A 23,958-nucleotide genomic window follows, 5' to 3' on the forward strand; every position below is an offset into this window, starting at 1 on the left:
ATAGCCGGCTGGCTCCGGGGGTACAGAGAGGATGCACCGAGGATGCGAGGCCATCGAGCTGAGGCTCACTCTGAGGCCGACGGCTGCTGGGCGGCCCTACCCCTCTCCTCCCTCTCTTCTTTCCCCCTCCTTTCTCCCCCCCTCCCTCTCTCCCCTTCCCTTCTCCCCCCTCCCTTCTCCCTCCCTCCCTTCTCCCCCTCCCCTCTCTCCCCCCCTCTCTCCTCTCTCCTCTCTCCCCCTCTAGCCCCCCTCCCCTCTCTACACCCCTCCCCTCTCTCCCCTCCCCCCTCTCTCCCCTCCCCCCTCTCTCCACATCCCCTCTCTCTCTCCCCCCTCTCGATTGGCCGGCCCTTCCCACCCCTTGTCTCCCCTTCCCTTACCCCCCACTCTCCGCCCCCCTCTCTCTCTCTTCTCCTCTCCTCCCATCTCTCTCTACCCCCCCCCCCCCCCCCTCTATAGACGCGCCTGTGAGTTGGGGCTATGCGTCAGTGGATAGGGCGGTTATGGGGTAAAAGGAGCAAATTAATAATATTAATATAATATCAAGGAGGGTGATTAGTGTGTGTGACGCCGCATGCCCCCCCCCCCCCCCCCCCCAGGTCACTTGGTCTAGTATACTTTTAAAACTGTGTGTGTGTGTGAATGCGTGTGTTATTTTGCATGTGAAATGTATCTCCTCGAAAACCAGACGTAAAAATGCGGAGATTTTTACAATTTCGGTAGGGATTTAACTTACGATTTCATAAATGCACTGCTCTGTAAATTTGGTCATTTATCTCCCCACATTTTCAATAAAATTGTTCACAAAACGGACAGTTTTTTAAAATCAAAGTGCTGCGGCAGCTGCGGACGTCACAATGCCCTTGCTCGTGGCACCGCCCCCCCCCTCCCGCCCGCTCTCGATTAAAGCAGATGCTCTCAGCGCGCAAGCGCACTTTCCACCACCCTCCTCTCCCCCCCCCCCCCCCGCCCCATCTCAGTCATTTTTTCGCCTCCCGCTGTGCTGCGGACAAAAGATCCAGAGGGAGTCATGGCCGCCAGGACCACCTTCTCATCGCATGCCCCGCGCGACGATAACGGCTGCTACCGCCCGGCTCTCCTCCACTTTCCCTCCCCCCGGCCCGGCTCTGTCACGCTGGCTCCCTCCCCCCGCTGCTTTTCACCGTCCTCAGATCGCTCTGTGCCTCGCTCGCGGCCCACAGGCTCACTCCCACCCGCCCACTACACCCTCTCACCCTCCCCCCCCCCCCCCCCACGATTTGTTCAATTATTTCCCCAGATTTTGAATAAAATTGTTCGCAAAACATCAAAAAAATTAAAAATCAAACTGATGCATGAGTCACAGTGCCACCTCACAGATGTTCAATCACAATGGATCTCATTTACATATATCACATCACAATGGGACTGGGATGGGAGATTGGAACCTTCACGTGGTCCCACTAAAATCAAACTGCTGCATGAGTCACAGTGCCATCTCACAGATGTCTAATCACAATGGATCTAATTTACATATGATATCACAATGGGACAGGGGTGGGAGATCTCTCCCCCTCCCTCCCTCCCTTCCACCCCCGTGCCTCTCCCCCTCTCCCCCTTCTTTCTCTCCCCCCTTCTCTCTCTCTCCCCCTCCTCTCTCTCCCCCTCCTCTCTCTCCCCCTCCACTCTCTCCACTATCTCTCCCCCTCCACTCTCTCTCCACCTCTCCCCTCCCTCTTCCTCCCCCTCCCCCCTCCCCTCTCCCCCTCCTCCCCCCTTCTCCCCCACACCTCTCCTCTCCCCTCCCCCTCTTCCCCTCTCCCCTCCCCTTCCCTCACCCCTCTCTACCCCCCTCACCCACCCTTCCCCCCCTACCCCTCTACCACCTCCTTCCCCTACTCCTGTCTCCCCTTCACCCTCCCCGCTCTCCTGACCTCCCCCATCCACATCCCCCTCTCTCTCACTTCCCCCTCCCCCTCCCCACACTCTCCCTCTCCCCATCTCCATCTCCCCCTCCCCCTCTCCACTCTCTCCCCATCTCCCTCTCCCCACCCTCCTCCCCTCACTCACCCATCCTCTCCTCCCCTCCACCATCCTCTCCCTCTGTCTCTTGCCCTTCTGTCCCTGTCCCTCTATTTCTGTCTCTCCCCATTCTCTCTCTGCCCTCATTCTCTACTTCCCCCCCCTCTCTAGACGCGCTTGCGAGTTGGGGGCTATGCGTCAGTGGATAGGGTGGTTATGGGGTAAAAGGAGCAAATTAATAATATTAATATAATATCAAGGGGGGTAGTTAGCATGTGTGCAGGGTGGTAGTTAGTGTGGGTCATGCCACATGCCGCCCCCACCCTGCCCCCCCCACCCCCCGCAACCGCACGTTGAGGGAACAGACCCAACGGGTCTGCACTTGGTCTAGTGATACTTAAAGGGTTGACGGTGGATACGCAATGGCAAAGATTTAAGGATCGCGTGCATGAATTACAACAATTGTTCATCCCTGTCTGGTGTAAAAATAAAACAGGGTAGGCGGCTCAACCGTGGCTAACAAGTGAAATTAGAGATAGTGTCAAACCCAAGGAAGAGGCGTATAAATGGCCAGGGGAAGCAGTAAACAGGAGGACTGGGGGAAATTTAGAATTCAACAGAGGAGGACAAAGGGGTTAATTAAGAGGGGGAGAATAGAGCATGAAAGAAAGCTTGCGGGAATATAAAATCTGACTGAAAGCTTCTATAGATATGTGAAAAGGAAAAGATTAGTGAAGTCAAATATAGGTCCCTTACAGTCAGAAACAGGTGAATTTATAATGGGAAACAAGGAAATGGCTGACCAGTTAAACAATTACTTTGGTTCTGTCTTCAATAAGGAAGACACAAACAATCTCCCTGAAATACTAGGGGACTGAGGATCTAGCGGGAGGGAGGAACTGAAGAGATCCACATTAATAATAATAATAATAATAATAATAAATTTTATTTTCAGGCGCCTTTCAAATCTCAAGGACACCTTACAAAGATTAACAGAAGAGAAAAAAACATATAGTCGGAGAAAAATAAATAATAAGGACATCATCAATATACAAATTAAAGATAGAAATCGCTCCAAAGACACAAAATCAAAAAAATCAAAAAACACAATGTGAAGAGAGAGCAGCGGCAGCTAAAGCGCGCCAGCGTCCACTCTCCCTTCCGACAGCCATCTTGGACACAGACTAACATAGTAACTACACACAGAAAAATCATCCCCCCACAGTGGTAACCACTGTGGGGGAAGGCACAAAGTCCAGTCCCCAACCCCAGTTCTCCCAAACGTCAGGCCTATTGAGGCCACCGCTATTGCCTCTACGGAGGCCCGATTGGTCACCGGAGCTCCAGCGCGTCGATCCAGCGCGGCGACCAAGGCAAGGCATCGCCCGCTCCGCTCCACGATAGCGCTTCAGCGCTGTGCCGCCAATGAAGCCGAGGTGCTGGGCGGTCCACGCCAGGAAACGGCGCTCCAAGCCCGCTGGTAGGCCACGAGGACGGGTCGACGGGCAGCCCGGAGAAAAAGCTGCCTCACCGACCAGGTAGGGACCTAGAAGTAAGATTACCTCCTTCCCCCCACATTAAGAAGTCCATTTCTCCTACAAACGAAAAACAAGACTTACTAAAAACTGGGAAAAAAAATGGATTAAACGGACGGCTGCTGGTTAGCAGCCGTTCCCGAAGATGGCTCCTCCTCCGAGCATGAACATTAGTCAAGAAATGGTGTTAGGGAAACTGTTGGGACTGAAGGCAGATACAGACGGCCTGCATCCCAGAGTACTCGAGTAGGTGGCCCTAGAAATCGTGGATGCATTGGTGATCATTTTCCAATGTTCTATAGATTCTGGATCAGTTCCTGTGGACTGGAGGGTGACCAATATAACCGCACTTTTTAAGGAAGGAGGGAAAGAGAAAACAGGCAATTATAGTCTGACATCAGTAGTGGGGAAGATGCTTGAGTCGATTATTAAAGATGTAATAGCAGCGCATTTGGAAAGCAGTGACAGGATCGGTCATAATCAGCATGGATTTATGAAGGGGAAATCATGCTTGAATAATCATCTGGAATATTTTTAGGATGTAACACGTACAATGGATAAGGGAGAGTGCACAGATGCATGGCAGATGCAGTATAATGTGTATAATTGTGATATAATCCACTTTGGTGGCAAGAACAAGAAGCAGATTATAATCTGAATGGTGTCAGATTAGGAAAAGGAGAGCTGCAATGAGATCTAGGTGTCCTTGTCCATCAGTCACTGAAAGTAAGCATGCAGGTCAGCAGGCAGTGAAGAAAGCAAATGGCATGTTGGCCTTCATAGCGAGAGAATTTGAATATAGAAGCAAGGAGGTCCTACTGCAGTTGTTCAGGGCCCTGGTGAGACCACAACTGGAGTATTGTGTGCAGTATTCTATTTTGTGGAAGGACAGTCTTGCTATTGAGGGAGTGCAGCGTAGGTTCACCAGGCTAATTCCCGGGATGGCGGGACTGACATGGATCGACTGGGCTTATATTCACTGGAATTTGGTCAAGATGGTCGTCCTACCCAAATTCCTGTACCTTTTCCAGCATTTTCCTATATTTATCACTAAATCTTTTTTTGATAAATTAGAAAGGAGAATATCTAAATTTTTATGGGGTAGCAAACCGGCCAGAATTCGAAAGACGCTACTACAGTCTCCTAAGAGTGACGGCGGTTTGGCACTTCCTGACTTTAGGCGATACTACTGGACTGCTAACTTGCAAAAAATCCTGTACTGGATGAATGATGATTGCGACCACCTACCGACCTGGGTACACATGGAAAAGGCGAGTTCACATCTCCCGTTGCGGTCTGTCCTATGCTCTCAACTCCCCCTTTCTATAACATCTGCGGGTGCAGGCCCAATTGTGTCCCTCTCGCTCAAGATATGGAGTCAATTTAGGAAAAACTTTGATTTACAAGGCCCTTCCATCTTGACCCCACTGCTTAAAAATCACATCTTTAATCCATATAACCATATAACCATATAACAATTACAGCACGGAAACAGGCCATCTCGGCCCTACAAGTCCGCGCCGAACCTTCTTAACCAACCTTCCATGAGGAACCTTGTCAAAGGCCTTACTAAAGTCCATATAGACAACATCCACTGCTTTACCCTCGTCAATTTCCCTAGTAACCTCTTCAAAAAATTCAAGAAGATTAGTCAAACATGACCTTCCAGGCACAAATCCATGTTGACTGTTCCTAATCAGACCCTGTTTATCCAGATGCTTATATATATTATCTCTAAGTATCTTTTCCATTAATTTGCCCACCACTGAAGTCAAACTAACAGGTCTATAATTGCTAGGTTTACTCTTAGAACCCTTTTTAAACAATGGAACAACATGCGCAGTACGCCAATCCTCGGGGACTATTCCCGTTTCTAATGACATTTGAAATATTTCTGTCATAGCCCCGGCTATTTCTACACTAACTTCCCTCAATGTCCTAGGGAATATCCTGTCAGGACCTGGAGACTTATCCAATTTTATATTTTTCAAAAGTGTCAGTACTTCTTTTACTTTGAAACTCATAGTATCCATAACTACTCTACTCGTTTCCCTTACCTCACATAATTCAATATCCTTCTCCTTGGTGAATACCGAAGAAAAGAAATTGTTCAATATCTCCCCCATCTCTTTTGGCTCTGCAGATAGCTGCCCACTCTGTTTCTCCAATGGACCAATTTTATCCCTCGTTATCCTTTTGCTATTAATATAGCTGTAGAAACCCTTTGGATTTACTTTCACCTTACTTGCCAAAGCAACCTCATATCTTCTTTTAGCTTTTCTAATTTCTTTCTTAAGATTCTTTTTACATTCCTTATACTCCACAAGCACCTCATTTACTTCATGCTGCCTATAATTATTGTAGATCTCCCTCTTTTCCCGAACAAGATAACTAGCTCCTTTGTCTTGCTCATATTGGTAGAGGGTTTTTTGTCCAGGCACTATGTTTTACTACATTCTCTATCCCATTCCTGTGCTCCCCTTCATCATTGTCCATTGTGTCATTTGCAAACTTGTGGATGGATTTGGCCAAATTTTGCCATACAGTTGTGAGCGTATAGGAAATATTTTGTTGGGGTACAGCGAACATATCCATGCGGGGCACCCATGTTGAGAATTATTGTGGCGGAGATGCTGTTACCCATTCAGAAGCCTAAGCAGCTGCGGCTCGCCTGCAGTCCATTTGTCTTTTATCTTTTTGTCTTTTTTTAAATCTTGTTAGGGGTATGTTTTTGGTTTATTTTTAGGTGTGTATATGTGGGGGTGTGGGGGAAACTTTTAAAATCTCTTCCTTGAATGGGGGCGCGACCTTTTTCGTGTCATGTCTCCATTTCGCTGGGACCTAATATCGTGGAGCTGGCGGCCTCCAACTGGAATCGATCTGATGGCTCCGGTCGCAGAGCCTGTGGACTTACCATCATGGAACTGGCTGACTTCAGAGGCTGTGGTGGCGCTGTGGCTGCGACCCGACTTCGGAGCTTCGGAGGCTTCGGCCGCAGGCCCTGCGGACGTTAACATCGGGAGCTTGCAGGTCCCTGGTAGGGGACCGATTTTCGGGAGCTCCCGCAACGGCAAGTTCCTGAATTGCGGGGTTTGAACCGACCCGTCGCAGGGCCTTTCATCGCCCGGCGCGACTTAATTGGCCGTGGGAATTACCATCGCCTGCCGGGGGCTTTAACATCAAGAGCCTCGATCACCTCGATGCAGCAGTTTGACTGCCTGACCATCAGGAGAAGAACAGGGAAGAGATAAGACTTTTGCCTTCCATCACAGTAAGGAGGTGTTTGGAGATTCGCTGTGATGGATGTTTGTGTGAAACTGTGTTATTTGTGTGGTTTTTTCTTCTCTTTTTTTTCTTGTTATGACAGCAGGGAATGAAATTTTGTTCAAACTTTTGTTTGTTTGAATGACAATAAAAGGCATTCTATTCTATTCTATTCTCACTGATTGTGGTCTGTGGGTCAGAAAGCCCAGGATCCAGTGGCAGAGGGGGGTGGGATGCTGTTTCCCAAGTACAGGAGTTTGGAGATGAGTTTGAATTGAATTATGATGTTGAATGTGAAGCTATAGTCGATAAATAGGAGTCTAACATAGGAGTCTATTTGTCTAGGTGCTCCAGAGATGAGTTGGGAGCTTGGGAGATGGTGTCTGCTATGGATCTGTTTTGCGACATTTAGCAAACTGCAGTGGATCAAGGCTGGCTTGGAGATTGGAGTTAATGTGCGTCATCACCAGTCTCTCGAAGCACTTCATGGTGGTGGATGTCAGAGCAACTGGATGGCAGTCATTAAGGCATGCTATCTTACTTTTCTCTGGCACCACGGATTCACTCTTAGGAAGGCTGGTCTTATGTCTGCCACAGTAATAGTAGACATTAGTGCACGCCAGACTGACAGGGTGAGTGATGTTCTTCCACCGACCTACTGTGTAAAGCAGGTGTCAGGGAAGGCTCCATTGTTGCCAGCGATTCTGCCCGCCTTTGCGCTGCAGCTCATTTTGCAGCTCCCGAAATGATGGTTCGTGGATGGTGAATTGCTGGAATTCTCTCCCTTATATATATATGTGGGGGCTAGATCAGTGGTGGTAAGTAAAGAAGAAAGACACATTTTTGAAATGATGGGGAATTGAGGGCTATGGAGAACTGGCACAGAAGAAAAGAGGCCTGGGACAGATCAGCCGTGATCACATTGAAAGATGGAGCAGGCTTGTGGGACTAATTGGCAAACATGCTCCTATTTTCTTATGTGCATATGTTGTTCTTATCACTGTTTTCTCAAGAGTAATTAGGGGTAGGCATTAAATGCTGCCTGCATTTCATAAATCAATTTTATAAAATGTACAAACGTCAATAGTTCTGTCTCACTGAGTATCTACCGGATGGCTTGAGCATTGCAAAGTGCAGCAGCACTGCAAGCGTTAATGAAGCCAACCCTGAACAGCCCACCTCCTAACCTGGGCGTGTTACAAGTACAGTGCATGGCTTTAGCTGTGCGAAAATGTGTAGGAGAGAGTGAAAAAACATTCCAGCTTAATAAGAGAGACTGTTAATAGAGAGTAGGGGGTGGGAGTGGTCGTGAGTTAATATCTGGTGTCATGTGGTTAGATCACATTCCTAATTCTGTCTTCTCATGCAAAAGGCTGCAAAAGCACTAAAGGGGATGCCAGAAAAATGAGAGGTGTGGCAATCCAGTTCAAACTGCATGGCAGCAGAGGGGCGTATTCTTGGCAGCATTTGTCACTGTTGAGTACCACTGGTACTGCCTTTAAAAGCTGCTGCTACTGCAGCAGCGCTTTGCAACACTGTAATTCTGGACAATGTATTAGGATTGCATTTAGTTAGGTATTTAGTATTTATTTTCAGGTATTTTTCCGAGGGTACTGTGGATAGGACATATTCACTGGGCAGAAGGAACAAAAAGAGGGAGGGTGTTCCGCCAGATTATAAACTACATCACGCCCTTCCTTAATTGCCACGGGCTAAAGCCAGTTCTGCAATCCTTGGACATATTTCAATTCTTCCCACTGTAATGTATGCAGGCAGATTTTCACTTTTAACTTCACATTTTAAAATCCAGCCATTTTGACTTTCTCTCTCATGAACAGCGGTTGACCACACATACCAATTTAAATTTTGCCATTCAAACTATATTTCTGGATTAAAAAAAAATTTCTATATGCATATTCAAAAAATTGGCCTTTATCCTTTTTCCTTGCCACCGCCCTGTGGTTTCTTTCCTTAAGTACTGGGACCAACCCTTTCCCTTATCCTCTTGTCACTGGCACTGTGCCTTTCCTGCCGAGAGGACAGGTGAGAAGAACTGCAGGCTGCTGTATAGCATGCAAAGCTGTGGGTCTCACTTGCTCCCACTCATCTTGTCATTGTGTGTATGCGTCTCTGCCTTTTGGGCCAGTGATTCCTACAAAAAGGAGCTTGCGTGTGTCTGAAGGCACCAACTCTACTGTAAGTCTTTCTAATATTTGTTCTCAGTACACAGTAACTTTATTTTAAGCACCATTGTATATAGATCTTTCAGCAGAACAAAGTTTACGTCTTTAATATGTCTAAGCAAGGATAATTGAATCTTGGTAAACCTGACAAAAGTTACGATTTTTAATTATTCCATGTGGGTCTTTTCAATAAAATTAGTTGAAGTGATTAAAACATATAAATATATGTTGTTCCCAGATGAGGCTAGTGTACTGAGGATGGAAATGAAACAATTTAATTCATCCTGCAATGTGAAATATTAGACAGGAATCACTGTGAGAGGGATGCAATTTGAAATCTGGAGCTTATTATTTTCCATTCAGAAGAGAGCGTGATTGTTCCCTTTCCATACTAACAAAAGCAGTATCTCACCGTGGAAAGCACCATGCTTTTGAATAACTAATAAAACACTGTAAATACTTTGAGTCATATTTTGAGTACAGTCTTGATGTAGCATACATTTAACACTTTAAGGTTACTGCCTGTTGCATGTTGCTTGCCAACTGAAAGATCCTAAGAAAACTTGTTATTTAGTGCTATGTGTAGTAAGCTGGTTAATGTCTTCTTTAACAGCTAAGTTTGAGATGATCCATTCAGCCTCCTCTGTCACATCCTTCCCTTCTCCTAATCCATCAAGATTCTCCCCGCCCTTGCCCTGTTCCTGAATACATAACATTTGCAGTGTTCTCTTCTTTTTCCCTGTTCAAACTCAGCCTGTCAACGGCCCACCTACTGTTCCCTTGACTCTATTCCAACTAAACTGTCGATTGCATAACTTTGCTTTTTGCAGGTGCTGCATCCCACCCTTTCAAACCATCAGGCTATTAGTCAAAATACACACCCTCCTTGTCTTCTCTGCCCTTATGAACTTTCATTCCTTTTGCAACTTTTCTTTCAAGTCTCTGAACACATTGTTGCCTCATAAGTCCGTGGCCACTCCTGCAGCTTAATGTCAAAACCATTAAGGTCAGAATCTTTGCCAAAGGACAGAAAACACCTTATTTGAGGTCATAAATGGCATTTACTATGACTAGCATCGGAGTAGAATGATGTAATGACCTGTGGAGTGGTACAGCCACAGACTGGTCCAATGATGCTCAATCCTCATCTTAACTGTTCTCAGAAGAGGATGACACAGTATAAGAATTTTTGACAGGTTACACTGGGTGCGGATAAATTGCTTTAATACAGGGTTAATGCACTTGGAGGATGTATACCTTTAAAGAAGATACAATTAAGCTTTGGAAATGCCTCGCCAGCCATTATGCTGAGCAGTTCCCCCGATGTTTTCTAATCACAGTTTCATGTTTCAGAATTTACTGCCTGTTCAAAGGGATGTGTAAGTTTTAATTTTCTAAAATCCCCCAAATTTAAGGGAAATTTCATTAGATCAAAAATGCCACATATAACTGCTTAACTCAAAAAGTGAATGAATGAGACAGAATTAATGTGAATCAAAAAGTGAATGATTGAGACAGAATGCAGGAAAGAAGACCTCAGGTAGCTTAGCCTCTGTCACAGGGAAAATGTTAGAGAAGTTATCATTAAATATGTATAACAGGACATTAAGAGAATTTGGGCAAAGTCAACTTGGGGTTTTGGTAAAGGAAAGTCTTACGACTAATTTATTAGAGATTTTTGAAGAAATAACAAATGTTATTCATAAAGGGGAACTGATGAATTCACTATACTTAGATTTGTACGACATCAAAGGTTATTCCAGAAAGTAAAAACTCATTGCGGAGGAAGTAACACATTGGCATGGATAGATGATTAGCTGACTAACAGGAAATTGAAAGTTGGCAAAAATGGGTCTTATTCCCAGTGGCAAGATGTAACTAATGGTGTGCCTCAGGAGTTAGTGCTGGGCCCCTGCACTTCATAATTTACAGAAATGACTTGGGAAGTATGGTTGCTGCTGGCACATAGAAGGATAGGAAGGTAATTGTGAAGATATGAGGAGACTACAACAGGTACGAGCATCGAGATACAGTTGACTGTGTTGGGCCATCCACATAATTTACACGCCCAATACCTGATTCTTGAAACAAACCTTATTCAAAGCTCTGTAATGGGAAGAGATTACCAGGTTGACTGGGGAAATGGTTCAAAGATGTGTTTAAAGCCTCCTTGAAGAATTCAACACTGGCGATTCTAATTCCATAACCGTTTAAAGAGGAGAAGGAACATTCAAGATGCTACTGTGAATCTTGAATCCTTGATTGGTAGCAAACAGAAGCCCTGCATGAGTGGATGAAGGAACATACCAGCTCAAAAGACTATACCCTTGCCTGCCCGAGAAGGGTCCCGACTCGAAGTGTTCTGTGTCCATTTCCATTCATAGATAGAAACATAGAAACATAGAAAATAGGTGCAGGAGTAGGTCATTCAGCCCTTCGAGCCTGCACCGCCATTCAATATGATCATGGCTGATCATCCAACTCAGTATCCTGTACCTGCCTTCTCTCCATACCCCCTGAAACATTTAGCCACAAGGGCCACATCTAACTCCCTCTTAAATATAGCCAATGAACTGGCCTCAACTACCTTCTGTGGCGGAGAATTCCAGGGATTCACCACTCTCTGTGTGAAAAATGTTTTTCTCATCTCGTCCCAAAAGATTTACCCCTTATCCTTAAACCCCTTGTTCTGGACTTCCCCAACATCGGGAACAATCTTCCAGCATCTAGCCTGTCCAACCCCTTAAGAATGTTGTAAGTTTCTATAAGATCCCCCCTCAATCTTCTAAATTCTAGCGAGTACAAGCCGAGTCTATCCAGTCTTTCTTCATTTGAAAGTCCTGCCATCCCAGGAATCAGTCTGGTTAACCTTCTCTGTACTCCCTCTATGGCAAGAATGTCTTTCCTCAGATTAGGAGACCAAAACTGTACGCAATACTCCAGGTGTGGTCTCACCAAGACCCTGTACAACTGCAGTAGAACCTCCCTGCTCCTATACTCAAATCCTTTTGCTATGAATGCTAACATACCATTTGCTTTCTTCACTGCCTGCTGCACCTGCATGCCTACTTTCAATGACTGGTGTACCATGACACCCAGGTCTCGTTGCATCTCCCCTTTTCCTAATCAGCCACAATCAGATGCACAATCAGATTCCTAATCAGATGCTGCTTGAACTGCTGAGTTCCTCCAGTGGTTTGTTTTTTGCTCAAAATTCCAGCAGCTGCAGTCTCTCGTGTACCTGTCTGCAATGTCAGGAACCTCCTGCCCTATCTGTGAAGAACCTGTGGTTCCCACATTGGCCTCATCAGTCACTTCTGAATCCCCAAAACAGGAATGGGAGTAACTCGTTCCTATATCTCAAGAGAAGAAGGCAGGTAGTTAGGTGAGCGAGCATAGTTCTGATTAATGGTGTATAATATGGCAAAATGTGAAGGTGTCCATTTGACAAAGCATATTATTTAAATGGTGAGAGATTGTAGAACTCTGATACTCTGGATACCCTCATGCATGATCGCAAACAAAATGTATTAACTACGTATCACTGAGTGACAAAGGGTTCCGCTTTTACATTTATATGTCTATTTTTCTGTAAATTGGAAAATAGGTTTAGGTTTAGTTTTATTATTGTTTATTAGTTAAATTAGGTACAGTAAAATGCTTTGTTTTGCATGCTATTTAATTAGGTCAGATAATACTTTACATAAATACAAATCAGGTCAAATTGAAGTATTATAGGTCGAGCAAAGGGGAAGATACAAAGTGCAGAATATAGTTCTCAGCATTGTAGTCAAGTCAAGTCAAGTTTATTCGTCACATACACATATGAGATGTGCAGTGAAATGAAAAGTGGCAATGCTCGCGGATTGTGCAAAAAAACAAACAAACTACAAACAGAATGGAACAGAATCACATATTCACATATTACATATTTGTGGGAGGAAAAAAAGGGGAAAAAAACAGCAATTTTAAAAAGACACCACACAACAGTAGAGTTGGACAGTAAAGTTAGTCCCTGGTGAGATAGGAGTTTACAGTCCTAATGGCCTCTGGGAAGAAACTCCTTCTCATCCTCTCCGTTTTCACAGCATGGCAACGGAGGCATTTGCCTGACTGTAGCAGCTGGAACAGTCTGTTGCTGGGGTGGAAGGGGTCTCTCATGATCTTGTTGGCTCTGGAGTTGCACCTTCTGATGTATAGTTCCTGCAGGGGGATGAGTGTAGTTCCCATAGTGCGTTCGGCCGAACGCACTACTCTCTGCAGAGCCTACTTGTCCTGGGCAGAGCAATTCCCAAACCAGATTGCAATATTTCCGGACAAGATGCTTTCGACAGCCGCTGAGTAGAAGCACTGGAGGATCCTCAGACACACTCTGAATTTCCTCAATTGCCTGAGGTGGTAAAGGCGCTGCCTTGCATTACTCACGAGTGTTGCGGCACGTGATGTCCATGGCATATCCTCAGAGATGTGGACTCCCAGGTATTTAAAACAGTTCATCCTATCCACAGTATCCCCATTTATCCTCAATGGTGTGTATGTCCTCGGATGATGTGCCCTCCTAATGTCCACGATCAGCTCCTTAGTTTTTTTGATGTTCAAGAGGAGGCTGTTGCCCTGACACCAGAGTGCCAGATCAGCCACCTCCTCCCGGTAGGCCTTCTCATCGTTGTCTGAGATCAGGCCCACAACCACAGTGTCATCAGCAAACTTGATTATAGAGTTGGAGCTGATCAGTTCCATAGACAATGTCTAATGTTTGCAACGAGGTAGAAGTAAATTGGCCAGTACTCTAGTTTATGGAAGAACCATTCAACGCCTGATAACAGGGGAGAAGACACTGTTCCTGAGTCTGGTGATATGCACTTTCAAGCTTCCTCTAGCTCGACGGGAGCAGGGAGGAGAAGGAGTGACTGGGATGGAACATGTCTGATTAGCAGCCCAACACTATGCTCTCCATGGTGTAAGGAGGAGCCATCTTGGGGAGCGGCTGCTAACCAGCAGCCATCCGTTTAATTCATTTAAAAAAAAAGTTTTTAGTATGTCTTGTTCTTCGTTTGTTGGAGAAATGGACTTCTTAATGTGGGGGGAAGGAGGTAATTATACTTCTAGGTCCCTACCTGGTCGGTGAGGCAGCTTTTTTCTCCGGGCTGCCCGTCGACCCGTCCTCGTGGCCTACCAGCGGGCTTGGAGCGCCGTTTCCTGGCGGGGACCGCCCAGCACCTCGGCTTCGTTGGCAGCACAGCGCTGGAGCGCTATCGCGGAGCGGAGCGGGCGATGCCTTGCCTGGGTCGCCGCGCTGGATCGACGCGCTGGAGCTCCGGTGAGCTGTGACCGCCGAGATCAACACCTCCGGGCTGCGGGTCTGCGGAGCGGAGCGGGCGGCGCCGACTTACTCAGCGGGAGCCTGGGAGCTCCAACCCGGCGCGGCCCTGTCGGCTTCGGAAGCTGACAATCCCCTGCTAGGAAGCGGCCGTTCCAGGTGGCCCAGCCGCTGTGAGGACTCTCCCAACGCCGGGGAAACACCACCCGGCCAGAACGGCCAGGAACATCGGGCCTCCGTAGAGTCAATAGCGGTGGCCTCAATAGGCCTGACTTTGGGTGAACTGGGGATGGGGACTGGACTTTGTGCCTTCCCCCACAGTGGTATCCACTGTGGGGGGATGATTTTTCTGTGTGTAAGTTAACATGTTAGTCTGTGTCCAAGATGGCTGTCGGAAGGGAGAGTGGACGCTGGTGCGCTTTAGCTGCCGCTGCTCTCTCTTCACATTGTGTTTTTTGATTTTGTGTTTTTGGAGCGATTTCTATCTTTAATTTGTGTATTGATGATGTCCTTATTATTTATTTTTCTCCGACTATATGTTTTTTTTTCTCTTCTGTTAATTTTTGTAAGGTGTCCTTGAGACTTTGAAAGGCGCCCGAAAATAAAATTTATTATTATTATTATTATTATCTATAGATGTTTGTAAGAATCAATGGAGACATGCTGAATTTTCTCAATCTCCTCAGGAAGTTGAGTCTTTCTTGGATGTTGCTTTAATTGGTAATATTAACACCAAGGAGCTTGAACTCTCAACCATGTACTCCACCAGGCTTCCTGATGTCAATAACCAGCTCCTCCTTCCTGTTGACATTGCAGGAGAGATTGCTATCCTGGCACCATCAAATATCAGCCCTCTCTACCCCTCCTACTCATCACTTTATATCTTCCCTCTGCATTCTTATGTGTGATCCAGGGTCCTGATTTGAAATGTCAAGTCAAGTCAAGTCACATTTATTTATATAGCACATTTAAAAAACAACTCTCGTTGGCCAAAGTGCTTTACATTTGTTATAAGAATAGCACAACAAAACAAACTACATACATATATACATGTAGCCCTCGCTCAGAGGACGTCAGGAAAGGCTTGGGAATATAGACAAGTCTTTAGTCTTGACTTAAAAGAGTCGATGGAGGGGGCAGTTCTGATGGGAAGGGGGATGCTGTTCCACAGTCTAGGGGCTGCAACCGCAAAGGCGCGGTCGCCCCTGAGCTTATGCCTAGACCGCGGGATATTCAGCAACCCCAAGTCGGCCGATCTGAGGGGCCTGGAGGTGGAGTGGTGGGTGAGAAGACTTTTTATGTAGGTGGGGGCAAGCCCATTGAGGGCTTTGTAGACATGGAGTCTACCTTCCCTTTGCCTCCACAGATGCTGCTTGACCCACTATGTTCCTCCAGCAGTTTGTTTTTTTCTTCTGCGAGGCAACTTAATTGAAATTCAAAACAGTTTTGCAAAAGGCAAATGTTATTGCAGAGGATCCATCCACCAGTACTCTCTGCTTCAGATCAAAGAAACGTGTTTTCTCTTATTGTAAGTTCTTTGTTAATAAGGGGAAAAAAGTTTGTTTTAAGCATCTCTAGACCCGCTAGTTACTCCAGCACTTAGTGTCTTTTTTTGATACCAGAATCTGCAGTTCCTTGCATGAACATCTCAGTTATAAGCTGCAGAGAAGATGGAGAAGGGATGAATAGGTAGAGAATGGATCACTGATTGGGTTGTGTCCTTTTTTGTTTTCTCTGATTCCTTCATATGAATCAAATGGGTTGAGATGGGAATGAGTTGCAGGCAACATCATCTGGTTGAATGATGTTAGAAAGAGAAAGAGAGAAACACACAAAGGAACTTAAAAGCTGTGAAATACAGAGCTGTAGAAAAAATCTAGCATTTCAGGTCATGTTAGGAGGGGACAGAACAGTTGAGACAATGTTACAAGATAATTCAGTAAATTGAAGGAGCAGCACCTCATATTTCGCTTGGGTAGTTTGCACCCCAGCAGTATGAACATTGACCACTAATTTCAGGTAGTCCCTGCGTTCTCCTCCCCTTCTTAGCTCTCCCTCCGCCCACTGTCTCCGCCTCTTCCTTTCTTCTTCCCGCCCCCCCCCCCCCCCCACCCCCACCCTCACATCAGTCTGAAGGGTCTCGACCCGAAACGTTACTTATTTCCTTCGCTCCATAGATGCTGCCTCTCCCACTGAGTTTCTCCAGCATTTTTGTCTACCTTCGATTTTCCAGCATCTGCAGTTCTTTCTAAATGGGCTGAAAAGATGAAGTACGAGGGGAAGCTGGCCAGGAATATAAAGAAGGACAGTAAAAGTTGCTTTAGATATGTTAAGGGAAAAAGAATAGCAAAGTCAAATGTGGGTCCCTTGAAGGCAGATACGGGTGAAATTAATATGGGGAACAAGGAAATGGCAGAAGAGTTGAACAGGTACTTCGGATCTGTCTTCACTAAGGAAGAAACAAACAATCTCCCAGAAGTACTGGAGGACAGAGGATTTAAGGGGGTCGAGGAACTGAAATAAATTTTCATTAGGTGAGAAATAGTATTGGGTAGGCTAATGGGACTGAAGGATGATAAATCCCCTGGGCCTGTTGGACAGCATCCCAGGGTCCTCAGGGAGGTGGCTCTAGAAATAGTGGACCCATTGGTGATCATTTTCCAATGTTCAATAGATACAGGATCAGTTCCTGTGGATTGGAGGATAGCTAATGTTATCCCACTTTTCAAAAAGGAGCAAGAGAGAAAACGGGGAATTACAGACCAGTTAGCCTGACTTCTGTGGTGGGAAAGATGCTGGAGTCAATTATTAAAGAGGTAATAATGGGGCATTTGGATAGCAGTAAAAGGATTAGTCCAAGTCAACATGGATTTATGAAAGGGAAATCATGCTTGACTAATCTTCTGGAATTTTTTGAGGATGTGACAAATGGATGAAGGGGAGCCCGTGGGTGTAATATCTTTTTGAAGAAATGCAACATCCATGCAGATGCTGGTTTGTACTGAAGATGGACATAAAATGCTGGAGTAACTCAGTGAGTCAGGCAGCATCTCTGGAGAAAAGGAATAGGTGACACTGCAGGTTGGAACCCTTCTTCAGACTGCTGATTCATGCTGATTCTTAGTAATCCCATCTCTTTGGTTCAGCTTTATTATTGCCATGTGTTCCGAGGTACAGTGAAAAGCTTTGCTTTGAATGCTATTCAATCAGATTAGATAAGACTATACATAAATACAATTAAGTCAAACTGATGTACAATAAATAGAGCATAACATTGATAAAGACCATTCAGAGGGGAATTGAGAATTTTAGGTCCATGTGGGGATTTCAAAGGAAACTAAATCCCCGCATAATCCCCACAAACGACCTCACAATTTCACACCACCTTGTTATTCTGCAGATTTGGCCCGGTCTGATACAAAAAGACTTCCAGCATCTGCAGTTTTTCCAGCATCTGCAGGGGTGGCCTATCTGCTTCTGTTTCCTTGTGTTCTCATAACTATCACCAAGACTCATTCACCCATCATATGACACATTATCTCATGGGAGGTATAGATCAGGTAGATGCACAGAGTCTCTTGCCCAGAGTAGGTGAATCGAGGACTGGAGGACATAGGTTTAAGGTGAGGGGGAAAAGATTTAATAGGAATCTGAGGGGTAACTTTTTCCACACAAAGGGTGGAGGGTGTATGGAACAAGCTGCTAGAGGAGGTAGCTGAGGCTGGGGCTATCCCAATGTTTAAGAAACAGTTAGATAGGTACATGGATAGAGCAGGTATGGAGGGATATGGACAAAAACACAGGCAGGTGGGATTAGTGTAGCAGGGACATGTTGGCCAGTGTGGGCAAGTAGGGCCTTATTAGAAGGTGATTAAGATGGTTGATGAGTGCAGGGCAGTAAGATGTTTCCTATACGGTATCACTATATGACTCTATCTGTGCTCTGGGTTTAATAATGCCAAAGTCATAAAACCTTTATCCTTCTGTTCAGATTTCTTGTGGTTCTTTGTAACCTGCTCCAGATCACAGCTCTTGGAGAATTCTGCAGTATTGTGCATTCCTCTCATCCAAACATGAGCAGCTGTGTTTTCAGTCTTCGAGCTTCCTTCTTTGGATTTATAATCAGTTTATTTCCTGTAATACACTCCTGTGAAGGCATTGGAAAATTTCTTATACTAAAGGCACAATGGTACATACATTTTGCCATGCTTTTATAGCTACCAAGCTTACAATAGTGAAACATCTCCAATTTCTGTCTGGAGATTAATTATCCACGATATTGATGAAGAAACAAAAAATGATCTGCTGTTCTCCCATTTGATATATATCTTTATCTCTCTGCACACAATAGAATAGAATGCCTTTATTGTCATTCGAACAAACAGAGGTATGAACAAAATTTCGTTCCCTGCAGTCATAACAGCAAAATAAACATAACACACAATTAGCACAGTTTCACACAAACATCCATCACAGTGAATCCCCAAACACCTCCGCACTGTGATGGAAGGCAAAAATCTTATCTCTTCCCTGTTCTTTGTTCTTCTCCCCCTTCGAGGCAATCGAGGTTCTTGATGTTAAAGCCCCCGGCGGGCGATGGTAAGTCCCCCGGCCGATTAAGCCGCACCGGGCGATGTAAGGCTCTGCTCCGGGCCGGTTCAAACCCCGCAATTCGAGGTGGGCGAAATTGCCGTTACGGGAGCTCCCGAAAATCAGTCTCCCACAAGGGACCTGCAAGCTCCCGATTTTACCGTCCACAGGGCCTGAGGCCGAAGTCTCCGAAGCTCCGCAGTCGGGTCGCAGCCGCCGCGCCACCACAGCCTCCGAGTCAGCCAGCTCCACCATGGTAATGGAGTCCGCAGGCTCTGCGACTGGAGCCCTCAGGTCGAATACGGTTGGAGGCCGCCACACCAGCTCCACGATGTTAGGCCCCAGCGAAAGACAGCGAGTCTGGACTTCTCCCTCCTCCATCTTGCAGAGACTGAGCCACGCCCACACTTCTGGGTTTTATAGTCCCTCGCCTCCACCAGAAGGGGCTTGGCTTTCATGGCCTGATTGACAGGAGAGCGAATCTCAACATTTTTTAAACACTAATAACTCTTTTACTTTTCATCGATGGGAAAAATCCTTGGCACCTGATGAGAGGAGGGGGACTCTGAGAGTAAGATGGCCAAAAATCACAGCCATACGTCATAGCGTTTTTTCTAAAATCAATATAAAGCGCAAACAGGAAGTGGTCAAGATTAGGCTTTTAATTATATAGAAGGCAAGGCAACTTTAATTAGGCAAGGCAACTTTAATTAGGCAAGGCAACTTTAATTGGGCAAGGCAACATTAATTGGGCAAGGCAACATTAATTGGGCAAGGCACCATTAATTGGGCAACACAACTTTTGCATTTCCAAATCAAAGGCAACACAGCTTTTGCATTTCCAAATCAAAGGCAACACAGCTTTTGCATTTCCAAACCAAAGGCAACACAGCTTTAGCATTTCCAAACCAAAGGCAACACAACTTTAGCATTTCCAAACCAAAGGCAACACAACTTTAGCATTTCCAAACCAAAGGCAACACAGCTCAAACCACATTAACGGCACTGACAAGTCAGTAAAACCACTCAGTTTAGTAGACATGTGTTCAGCATTATTCACAGCTCAGACTGAGAGATGTGATCCTCTCGCTCCCCATCTTGCAGAGACTGACTGAGGCACTCAACACTTCCGGATTTTATAGTCCCTCCGGAAGGGGTGTGGCCTTCAGGAGAGAGAATCTCAACATTTTTTAAACACTAATAACTCTTTTATTTTTCATCGATGGGAAAACTCCTCTTGTCCTGTGCAGCAGAGGGGGACTCTGAGTAAGATGGCCAGAAATCACAGCAGTACTGTAAGTGGCAGTGTTTTTTCTAAAATGAATATACAGATCAGGAAGTGGTCAAGATCAGACTTTTAGTAATATAAATAAGTGTGATATGATGCATTCTGGGTAATCAGTTAGGGATGGAAAATATATTTAGTAAATTGCAGGACACCAAGGAAAAAATGTAGAATCAAGGAAATGCAGATGCTGGTTAATACACAAAAGGACACAAAGTCTGAACAGCTGAAAAGGTCAAGCAGCATCTCTGGTGAACATGGAAAGAGTAGGACCTTAGGGTTCAAGTTGAAAGTGGCCACATAGGTAGACATGGTTGTAAGAAAGGCATATGGCATGCTGGCCTTCATAGTAAGGGCAAAGAAGATAACAGACACGAGGAGAAGGATAATTCTGACCTTCAGTAACAGAATTTATAAAAGCTGAACTAAGGAAATTATTTGTGCATTAACAAAGTTACAAAGAAAATATAGAAGTTGCTGCAACTTTAGTTGCCCCCTCCTATCTGAATCCTGCTATATTGGTGCTTTTTTGCTCGTGACCATTCTGTTTTTATGCATCCTTCATTTATGAACTATTTTGGGACAGATTGCGCTGACTTTTACTAGTGACTCCGATTTGTTTAGTTGTTAAAAATACAGACTTAGACTTTCCAGCAAGAACTGCGGAAAATGCAAGTATGACTTGCTGATGGATTCTGAAGGCAGGCTTTGTGCAAAATTTTGCATCCTATGATTTCAATGGGAATTGTAGGGCAAAACTGCCAGAAGTTTACAAAAGATCATTTTGTTTTGGCTTAACATAAAATATTTTTTAAATGTTCATATGCACTTCTTGGTTAAAATATTTTTTCTTTCATTGCTTAAAAAGTTTTAATTAGATTCACTTAATTTATTTGAATGACTTTCAAATGCTTCTGCATGTCAAAATCAGCTAGCAAAGCCCCACCTTCAGCTTTGCTGGCTAATAACTACAGACATGTTGGGGTGTTGCCCATGCCACTGGGAACTAGGTTAAAGAAGGCCACTGAGAGAAGTCATCAGCATCTGTTGCAGGTAGGCGTGGGAGCCTGCAAGCAGTGATTACAGGTCAAGGACAAAATCCAGCACAATCATTATTCAGGAGCGGTTTGGAGAAAGTGATTTCAGCCGCAATATTCGGGAGTGATTTGGAGAAAGATAAAGGAACTGGCATTCAAAGAATAAATGGTACGCCTATACACTGTTTACACATCTATACACTGTAAATGGTTATCTATACACTGGATGGCTCGATTGTAATCATGTATTCTGTTTCCGCTGACTGGTTAGCATGCAACAAAAGCATTTTTCACTGTACCTCGGTACAAGTGACAATAAACTAAACTAAACTGGTAGTACACAAAAATGCTGGAGAAATTCAGCGGGTGCAGCAGCATCTATGGAGCGAAGGAGATAGGTAACGTTTCGGGCCGAAACCCTTCTTCAGACTGATAGTAGGTTTAACTGGTAATAGGTTTATATGCTGGGTGCAAGTGTCAGCAAAATGTTCAACTGTGGGAAATACAGGAAAATCCAAACCTGTCCACTTAATTCTCATAATCTTCCTAGCTGTGTATTTTTTGAACACTCAATTGAAGGTGAACTGCAATAGAAATTTAGACTGATATTATTTTCTCTTGATTAACAGATAGATATTGATGTCAGGTATAGTTCCTTACCTGCCGCATTGGACATAACTATCTTTGATCACAAAATGCTCTTTTGCACCATGCAATGGAAACATTTATCATGTAGAATCAATGAACTGCAGGTGCTGGTTTACAAAAAAAGACACAAAGTGCTTTTGTGAATGTACCGGAATAAAATATTTACTGAATTTTGCTAGACAAAAGGCTAATGATGCACAAATCTTTTTTTTTTTTAACAGCATGTTCACCTCACATCATTTAGGTCGCACCTTTTGGAATGTCAACTTCCAATGCGAATAGTGATACACCCCTCATCACAAGCTGGTATCCAAAGCTCCAGAGCAGACTCTGGCTACAAAGGTAGGAAGTTAATATAACTTGAATTCACCACTTGATGAAATGGATGAAACATAATCCATTTGGCACCACTGGCGAGTGCGGATAAGTTGAGACGCATTTCAAGCAATATCATCACATATTTGCAATTGTACAGATCTCTTTCGTCTATGGTAATGTTTTAAGTCTCATATTTGTCTTATGCCCCTGTCCCACTTAGGATACCTGAACGGAAACCTCTGGAGACTTTGCGCCCCACCCAAGGTTTCCGTGCGGTTCCCGGAGGTTGCAGGTGGTTGCCGGAGGTTGCAGGTAGTGGAAGCAGGTAGAGAGACTGACAAAAACCTCCGGGAACCTCCGGGAACCGCACGGAAACCTTGGGTGGGGCGCAAAGTCTCCAGAGGTTTCCGTTCAGGTTGCCTCAGTGGGACATGGGCATGACTCTCAACCCTCCTCAAATCTTGGAGTCCCAAAAGACCACAGATGGTGCAACTTTTAGCAAAAAATAAAAAATGAACTGCAAGAAGAATTTAGCAGGTTAAGTACCATCTAAGGAGAGAAATAGAGGGACAAAATATTTAGTTTCCCGCTATAGATACTGCTCGACAGGCTGAGTTCCTCCTGGGGTTAGATTTTTGCTCCACAAATCTTGCACTAAAATGTTAACTATGTATTTTCAGTATTGGGGAAAGATGTCAATGAAACTTCCGTGCTTTAGTTGTTGCTTATGCCTGACACAATTAAAACTGAATTTTTATTTAAATACAAACGTGGGTTTTCCATCGGTTAAAAAAAAACTATCAGGTTTATTAAGAGAAAGTATCACCTTGCCAGTGCTACATGGAACAAATTTCCTGCAAGTCTGAAAACTGGCTTAGTTGGTAAATATCATGCTGGCAGATTTGGATGTTTTTTTTCAGTTTTTTGGTGGTACTTATGGTTTCTGAGTGTCTGATGAACACATAATTTAATTTTCAATTGATAAGCGAGATGCACAGGATTCACAGTGACTTGGTCTTATGGATTCAGAACTATCTCACTCATAGAAGACATAAGGTTGTAGAAGGGCATTATTCTGGTTGGAGGTCTGTGACTATATACATATAACACTTGGACATGAATTTAGATGGGTTTGTTATTAAGTTTGCAGACAACATCAAGATTGCTGGAGTTTGGACATTGCTGAAGGCTGTCAAAATATACAGCGGGACCTGCAGCGGTAGAGTTGCTGGCTTACAACGCCAGAGACCCAGGTTCGATCCTGACTATGGGTGTTGTCTGCCCTGAGTTTGTACGTTCCACTTGTGACGGCTTGGGTTTTCTCTGGGTGCTCCGGTTTCCTCCCACATTCCAAAGATGTGCAAGTTTGTAGGTTAATCGTCTTCTGTAAATTGCAAATTGTCCCTTTAGTGTAGGATGGAAGTAGTGTACGGGTGATCACTGGTCGGCGTGGACTCGGAGGGCTGAAGGGCCTGTCTCCTAAACCAAATGGCCTCTAAACTAAACTCCATAGATGCTGCTGCACCTGCTGAGTTTCCCCAGCAATTTTGTGTACCTTCGGCCTCTAAACTAAACCTGATCTAAAGAATTGAGCAAAAAAAATGACAATAGTGATAGTTTATTCCAGGCAAGTGAGAGGTTTTGCACTTTGGGAGGTGGCACGTATATATATGTTGGTATGTTATATACAATCAATCCAAAGTTGAAAGTTAAATATACATTGTAGTGAGTGGTGAATGAAAATGATACATGACAAGGCAGTTTGTCACGTTGCTTT

At 44.8% G+C, this 23,958-nt stretch overlaps 1 protein-coding gene across 7 annotated transcripts in view; it reads left to right on the plus strand.

The window, feature by feature from the left end:
• Nucleotides 1-23,958, plus strand: part of zbtb7c (zinc finger and BTB domain containing 7C) — a 156,450-nt gene that overhangs the window by 54,706 nt on the left and 77,786 nt on the right. For 2 of the 7 annotated variants that reach the window (XM_033033842.1, XM_033033818.1), the window contains exons 1-2: nt 8,317-8,996; nt 22,108-22,205. The exons of 1 other annotated variant lie outside the window; for it this stretch is intronic. Coding sequence is in view for 4 of the 6 variants with exons in the window: in XM_033033818.1 (XP_032889709.1) it covers nt 22,123-22,205 (83 nt within the window). In the remaining 2 variants the exon portion in view is untranslated. Of the gene's footprint in view, nt 1-8,316; nt 8,997-22,084; nt 22,206-23,958 lie in introns of those variants that run through there. 4 more of the 7 variants (XM_033033807.1, XM_033033835.1, XM_033033799.1 and 1 more) reach the window with 3 other exon arrangements.

Source organism: Amblyraja radiata, chromosome 1 (genome assembly GCF_010909765.2).
Source record: "Amblyraja radiata isolate CabotCenter1 chromosome 1, sAmbRad1.1.pri, whole genome shotgun sequence".
Taxonomy (NCBI): Eukaryota; Metazoa; Chordata; class Chondrichthyes; order Rajiformes; family Rajidae; genus Amblyraja; species Amblyraja radiata.